Below are 8,072 nucleotides of genomic sequence, written 5' to 3'. Positions count from 1 at the left end.
TGTAATAACAAGGGCTGTTTTGTTTTACAGCTACAGGATAGTCTGGCCAATGAGTCACCAGTAATTTGTCTGTAAAGTCCAAAGAGTCGTGCTGACAGATGTATTTGATTTATAACATCAGAATCTCTTTAACATGTAGAAAAACTGAGGCATTCTGTTGAAATTCCACTTTCTTATGTTTTATATTAAGTTAATGAATGTGCAGTTAGAGTCGTTAGACAAGACTCTCAATGTACAATGAGTTTGACATCCCTGGTCTGCATTAATGAGGATACTTAATTAAGGATAGTATAAGGATACTGTATTTGAAACGGCCTACTTACTAAAAGCTTTGGGCTCATCAGTTAGATTTTAGTGGGTATTTTAGTAGCACAGTTACAGTTATGACATTTATTTGAATAATAATATGTTATGAAACGGCTCCGAAACTTTAGATGAACTGTTGTCTGGACCCATTACAATTAGGCTACCAGTTGGATGTATTGAGAGTGAGAATCCAAATAGCTGGGTGTTTTCATTATTTTTAGGACACCGTTCAAAACCATTTCCTGCCACCCAGGGGCAATGTTGTATCATTTTTAGTCCTCCTTCCCTGCCCAAAACAGTGAGAGCAGGTAAGCGGTCTGGGAAGAGGTGGTGCTATTGCGCACGCGGCTCTAACCCAGAGCAAACTGTACTCAGCGTATGCTCTCCGAACTGTTGTTATGGAGAAATTTCCAGTGAGAGGAGAGGACCCGGCAGTCTATTCGACGTCTGCAGTAACAGTAATGGTGCGCTGTCGGGGGCTCTGAAGTCTGTGCGCGCCCGTCGGGTTTTTGTTGGAGTCTTTGAGCCGTGCGCTTCAGCTTGGATACAAGACACAGGATCTGCTGCTGTTGCTTCGTTACCTGAAGTTTTACACTTTGCTGCTTCTTGCATGCACTATTTTTTTCTTTTTCTTCTTGTTCTGAAGCGCATCTGTGGCTGTTCCACTTTGTGTTTTTGTACTGGGAGAGCGCGCGTGTCAGCCAGATATGTTTTCTCCAAGAAGTTTAGCAGCCCTGCAGTCGCTCTCCTAAACTCCAATATTTCCATTTATTGTTATTATTATTGTTGTTGCTGTTGTTGTTATATTTTACTTGAACACTTCAGAAGCTTTAAACTGACAAAGGGGGAAATGGCCAAAGTGGGGAAACCGCGGCTTTGTGTCATGACAAAAGGGGAGAATGGGTATGGATTTCACTTGCATGGCGAGAAAGGAAAGAGCGGCCAGTTCATCCGCAAAGTGGAGGCTGGCTCCCCCGCAGAAGCGTCAGGGCTGCGTGCCGGTGACAGGCTGGTCGCAGTGAACGGAGTAAACGTGGAGAAGGAGACGCACCATCAGGCAAGTAGATGTGTTTATTATTTAACTTGTGTCTTAGCTGGCTGAGCAGGGGCTACATCAACAGGTGACACTGGCTGATGCAGACATCCTGACACGGTGGCGCATAGCCTCCTCCTCCACTCGGCGTCACAGACCAGAGGTCTGCAGGTTATTGAATTACAAAACATTTTGTTTGGAAACAAGGGGCGCGCTGAGCAAGAACTTTACGCAGGCTGTATTCCTTCCCTTGCAGTTTTTTTTCCCTAGTGAAATTCAACAAATCAGCAAGTCTCTAGTCAGTGGCCTGAGCTTAAATATAAACCGGTCCCTGTAAATAAGATCTTAACAAACTGTGTGCTCCTCTATTTGCAAGGCCTGGCTGGTGGTCAGATAGAGTCAGCAGGCTCAGATAATTATTTTCACAAGCTTGCAGGCACACGGGGGAAGATCAGCACCAGCCTCCTCTCTGTGTGCTGTATATTAGGTTTGTTGCAGCTTGAAAGACGAAAACAAACCCTCTGACTATTGTGTTTGAAGTTCAGGGAACAAATCTGCCACCCAGGTGTTTCTAAGGAGCCTCATATTCCTGCTCATATGACAATGATCTATAACAACGACAATGATAATTGTCAGTTTTGAAAACATCGCTTCCCACTATATTCCCACTACAGATGTATGGGAATAAATGGTTAGAAAAACTGATGGATCAGTTGATACAGTTGCTTTGTCAAACAGTAAGAACCAAATAAATACAAAGTTATGTTAAGAAATTCAGTTAAAGGAACACACATACCCCAAAAACCTAGAGCCATCGCCTTTTTCAAAACGTTGCTTATACAGCATTTTTCCTAAAATAAAGATGCAAATCACAGGCCTGCATGTTAAAAGGTGTATACAGCCTAATATAATGGTCAGTAATTATATATTAAACAAGTCCTTGATGGATGGATTGGGACTAATCCTTCATAGGAGTAGCATTTAATTATCTGCTGCCAAACTGTAGAGAATTTAATGTATTCAAACCAAACGTTCGATGTTCCATTCCTCAGGTGGTACAGAGGATTAAGGCCATGGACAACAAGACCAGGTTGCTGGTGGTTGACTCTGAGACCTATGAAAGCCTACGCAGCCTGCGCCTCACAGCAACAGAGGATATGGCCGTCCTTAGAATTGGAAATCCTTCCTCCTCTTCCTCTCCACCTGTGTCTCCTTCTCCAGCACCATCGTCAACACCATCTTCCCCCTCCAAGAAGCGGGAGAACGGCTCTCTGTCTAAGCAGCCCGTCACAGTGAGCGACCAGGTGCAGAAGCCCACTAGGAGGTCACCGTCTAAGGCTGCAAAGAAGGTAAGGACGTGCTGGATCATCACAATGGTCACACTACACGCTTACTAAAGCACTAATATGTGTGTTTCCAGGCTTGTTAAGGAGATATCTGTCTAACAACAAAAGAATTTAAAACTTACAGAAAGAGTGTGTTTTCTTTTTTTCAGTGTGAACCAGCTCCCCAGTAAACCCACAAATAACTGTCAAGCTTCTCGAGCCAGTCATCATAGAAAATTCTTAGAGATTTGTCTGCTTGAACACACCCGAGAGTTAAAAATACGCACTTTGCATTAGAACAGATGGAAGGTAGTGACTGAGTCATCACTTTGAACAGACTCTCCTCAGCATGCTTTCACCCTAGACTTGTTTTCTTGTCGCTTTGCCAGTTTTTGATCAGATACGTAGATAACATTCAGGTTCCACAGTCTGCGTTGTTACGTGTGAATGCAATGAATGCGGGTGAAGCATTCCAGATGTTGTGTTAGAGGTCAAAGAGGATGTGAAAGGTCAGAGGTTAGGAATCTGGCACCAGGCAACGTAGTAACTCTGCAAAAAGAAAATCCACAGAAATCTTGAAAATAAAAAAGTTGCAATACATGAAAAATAATGACCTGCCTATATTTTGAAAGGTTGTAGATCGAGTGTTTTTACAGGACAGTTACAGGATCGCTGTCACAGTTGGTTGCCTAACCTGTAGTAAGCATTCGATACTTTTTATTTTCTCTTTTTTTTTGGATTCACTGCTTATTATTACTCCCCTTTGTCCTGAAAAACAGGAAGCGTTTCCGCCCGCTCTGTCTCTCCTGGAACGCTCTGAGATCTGATCGGATTTGGTTTCAAATGGTCTTTATTGGGGGGAGGCCGAGGCTCAACTTCTATTCTCTGCATTTACACAACATGTGTTTTCACTTAGGCTTGCCTTGCCAATATGTGAGCAGCACTCAGGCAGTCCTTCTACCAGAGCATTGACAGGCCCAATCAGTTAAATCTTGGATGCGTGTGTTTGCGTGTGTGTGTCTTTTGTCCAGCTCTGGCTTTGACCTGTGGGGAGAAATCCTAGTACTCGGTTCAGGAATTGCTCAGCGGTCTCTCGTTTCTCTTTTCTGTCTTAATGAGTCTAATGAAAGAATTGAAGAAAAGCTCAGCAAGATGAGCCAAAAAAAGGCATCTGTGGTTCCGAATAAAAAACGAAGGAAACCTGTTGATGTATCAACAGTTCACATTTGCTCAGGCACCGTGACAGATAATCAGCTTCTTTCTATTTTTACTGGCGCAATGAAGAGTTCCTCTGTGGCCTGACTGATTCCTGTGAGCCTCCAAAGAATCGGACTTCTCAAAGGAAGCTGTTCCCTCACACATATGCAGACTATTGGCACAGCCTGCTGATGCAGCACGTCCCCTTGTTTGGTGTTTACAACAATGAAAGTGGAGGGGAAAAACACACAGACCACCGAAGAAACACAGAATAACCGAGACAAGAATAAACTATAAAAATACATAGTAAAATACTCCTCCCAATTCTTTGTTTTTGATTCTTGTAAAAGTTTCTTTTTGCTCATCAAAGCAGGAGAGCCAGACCGCTGAGCTAAGCAAATTTCCTCATAGGTTTCACTTTTTTAAGAGAAGGTAGGAGAGGGAACTAGAGACAGAGCAGATAGAAGGAACCACACCCAGTGCTAACCTTGAGCTTTGGAAGAAGAAGTTTCAGGAAGTGCTCTCTCCTCTTTGCAGTGCAAAGGAGTCACACAATGAGGGAGAAAGATGGGTTGTGCATGTACCAGTATAGCAGTGAGGGTGGTTGTGCATGTACACAGTGTGTTTCCAGGGTCTAGCCTCCTGCTGGGGATGTTTTTTTTTAATTGGATACCTGACCCCCAAGCTGTTTTATGTTACTGGTGTTTTTAATTTGCACTTTCAGTTCACTTTGTGCAGATTATGTTTGTATATTCAGTGAAAATCACAAATTTCAAGCTATAGCCGGTTTTGCACACGTACATTGTTCATTTTCGAGCTATTACCTGGTGAAGCTGGGTACGTACCAGATTTCAGGAATAATACCATGCTAGCTTCCCAATGAAAATTCAGTGTAATGTCCAAATGAGCACATGTAAGAAAAGAGTGCCCTGGCTCCTGAACCCATGCGCTGCCCCTCACCAACAAACACACCTTCTAGTTTTCAGAACTCTGCCACAGACAGTTTCCTCCTGCTGTACGATGGGAGAAAGGGCAGATGAGGCGACGTCAGAGCTGCATTGTGACCTAAAATAGATAGACTTACCTCTGAATCCACGAAAAAAACACCTTTAAAATAACATATTAACATAAAAGGACTTGAGAAAGATCCTATGTTTTCTTCAATACGAAAATTATCCAAAAAGAACAGGAATTCACTTCATGCCTGTTCAATGGTGCCAGTTTTCCTAAACGTAGACAAGTATGGCTCAAAATGGGTTTCAAAGTTGGAACCTACTGCTAACTAATTCAGTGAGAGCACTGTACTTTTTATTTACAGCAACAAAAATCACAAAATTATTGTTAGGGGATGGGAGGGGAGGTGTAGGAGGTCCCAGTGTGTCAGCTGCAAAGGGAAAATCTGGGCCATGATCAGTTCAGTTTCAAACTATGTCCGTCAAATGCCAAACTTTTATTACAGCTTGTGTTTTTTTTAATATCCCCTTGTCTGCTGAACGAATAGAAGCTTCGACAGCCACAGATCATGCAGGTCTAATAGCCTAAAATCGCTACATGCGTAAGAAACATGACATAAACTTTTTTCTGCAACTGTAATTACTTTCACATTTCCCCAATAAATATCCCCATGAGAGGGATTTGTGTGTTTGTGCATGTGTTCCCCAGGTTACATGACACTGTCTGTATTTTCCCTCTGTTTTATGGCCGCTCATCCCCCAGGTTGCTTTTTTCCTTTGCATTCCTCTCATGTTTACTTCTCTCTTGATTTGTGGTACAGCAGAAGGAGTCGAGAGGGCGACGGCTGAGCGATGGATGGACTGGCTGTGTGTGTGCATGCATTCTAAATCAATATCCTCTATATATATATATATATATATATATATATATATATATATATATATATGACCAAAAACAAAAAAAAATGAAGAAGCAGACAATTTTTTTGTGTTCATCAAATCTCTCCTAACATAAGTAGATCATGACACCTTTGCCTGGTAACAGCTGTTTTGTTGCCCTTTTCAGCATTAGAGAGAAGTGTCACTATCACTGAGCACCGTTCTCAGCTTTCAGCTACTTTTGCCCACTTAAAGTGAGTAACTGAATTACAGAACCACATTAAAGGCATTTTGTTTTTCTACCTCTTTGATTGAAGATCAGAAGAAAGTAGCTTATTTTTGGTCTCTGAAACAATATTCGTTTCCATCTCTCCTAAAATCTTTGGCCTGTTGGCACAATAGCAGCCACTAGACTGTGTAGAAAGCCTCTAGCAGAAACAGTGATCCTACTGCCTGTGCCTGCTCCTGGGAGAGCAGAATAAAGGCTTCAAGGACAGCAGCATCAGCAGTTTAGGTTAAGCTGCGTCATCTTACCTCAGCACACACCTGAGGTGTCTGTGCTCCATCCACGAGCTCCTCTTTCCCTCCTTTGCAGACACACACATGCGGTGAGGTGTGTTATGTGTGTGTCATTAACACTAAACCTTAAAGATGAAGCATTGGGTTTCACTTTCTCTCCAGAACCTGTTTTGAAACAAGCACACACACAGACATGCATGCTCACGTACACATTTACCTAGAACAGCCAGTGAAGGATATCACTTCCCAGTTCATTAGTTACACCTTGCTAGTACTGGGTTGGACTTTTGCCTTCAGTGCTGCCTTTAATTCTTCATGGCACAGATTCAACAAGGTGCTGGAAACCTTCCTCTGAGATTTTGGTCCATATTCAGATGAGAGCGTCACACAGTTGCTGCAGAGTTGTACATCGGCTGTACATCCATGACAGGAATCTCTAGCTCCATCATATCAAAGGTGCTCTATTGGACTGAGATCTGGTGACAGTGAAATCATTGTCGTGTTCAAGAAACCAGGTTTAGATGGTCTGAGCTTTGTAACATAGTGCATTTTGGAAGCAGCTAACAGAAGATGACTACACTGTGATCATAAAGAGTTGGTCATGTTATTCATCCCTAAATGCACTGAAATGTGGTTGACTGTTTAGATAATTACATTATTAAAAAGCAGCTAGATAAATGTATCTAATAAAGTGGCCAGGGACTGTATGGTTGCAGCAGCACCCTGCTACAAAGAAAAGTGACAGCAGACAAGACTTGAATGAGGAGCTGTGGTTGGAGGTGGGTTGCAAAAGAGCTTGCAGAGAAAGCAGCATGTATACATAGAGTAGAGCTAGCTGGTGTTTGTTGGCACTGAGATTAGGAATTAACCCGTGGTGTACTGGGATTGCATACTAAGTTGTTTGTTTGTTTTTTAAGTGTAATATAGAAAGTTTGGGGGGAGAGGACTGCTTGCATTACCTCATCTGTGGAAACTGCTGCATTTCAGAGTGGATATTGTTTCTGTTGTTCACCTTTCCCTGGCTGGAATTTTCCTCTTTTGTTCATGGTGAAGCCTCCGACACACATAAATATATTGCAGCCTTTTGTTGGTCTTTCCAGTCCCGCTGGACTCCGGGGTGGTTTGACACCAGGCTTGTTAGGAAACACAGAGAAAGTCATTGCTATGGTGACGGTCACAGTGACACCACTTAGCGTGCAGGAAACATACACACGGCTAAATTTGGCACAAAAAGTCTATATGTGGAAAACAAAGAAAAGGAGGAGAGAAGTTTTACAGCTTTCCCGGTACATGATGCAACATCTGAGCTGTAACTTTAATAGTTCTGTTTCCAGGTGATTTGATACTTAACAACATGTCCCATTCAGATACTGATCAGTATGAAACAGTGCAACAGCAGATGACTGATCCTGCTTCTAGCCCACTGAGAAGCTTGTTTTTAAATAAAAATGTAAAAGATTTGCAGACGTCTTGTAGAGATCACCTGTTCCCTGTGGAGATGCATCTGTCAAAACAGTTACAGAGAGGAGGGGCGTGGTATGTGAGGGTATTCTGCATCTGATCGTGAAACATTTGCATGATCAAGTTTGGCATATTAACGATTTGATGATGATGATGATGATGATGATGATGATGATGATGATGATGGTGCAAGGACAAACATGCACATGTGCATATTTGTTCAACAGGCAGTTGCATCGCCCTAAATTCTGACTTCCATCAAACCATTATGACCATTGTAAAGACTCTATATTATAGTGAGAAAACCACAACAACAACTTAGACTAAAAATCCTCTTAAACGAACTTAAACAGACCCATGTATCCAGGCTTGGGACCGGTCGCTAGAAATACACTAAAC

General features: G+C 42.4%; 1 protein-coding gene across 2 annotated transcripts in view; it reads left to right on the top strand.

Moving 5' to 3' along the window:
• The first annotated feature begins 619 nt into the window (after positions 1 to 619).
• Positions 620 to 8,072, top strand: part of LOC309705201 (Na(+)/H(+) exchange regulatory cofactor NHE-RF2) — a 40,453-nt gene continuing 33,000 nt past the window's right edge. For both annotated transcript variants that reach the window (XM_082530851.1, XM_082530850.1), the window contains exons 1-2: positions 620 to 1,363; positions 2,392 to 2,688. In XM_082530851.1, the coding sequence (XP_082386977.1) occupies positions 917 to 1,363; positions 2,392 to 2,688 (744 nt within the window). In that variant the 5' untranslated portion in view covers positions 620 to 916. The remainder of the gene's footprint in view (positions 1,364 to 2,391; positions 2,689 to 8,072) is intronic.

Source organism: Aulonocara stuartgranti (assembly GCF_965226115.1).
Source record: "Aulonocara stuartgranti genome assembly, chromosome: 4".
Classification (NCBI taxonomy): Eukaryota; Metazoa; Chordata; class Actinopteri; order Cichliformes; family Cichlidae; genus Aulonocara; species Aulonocara stuartgranti.
The sequence above is the reverse complement of the archived record's forward strand: the minus strand, read 5'-3'. Positions and strand labels throughout refer to the sequence as shown.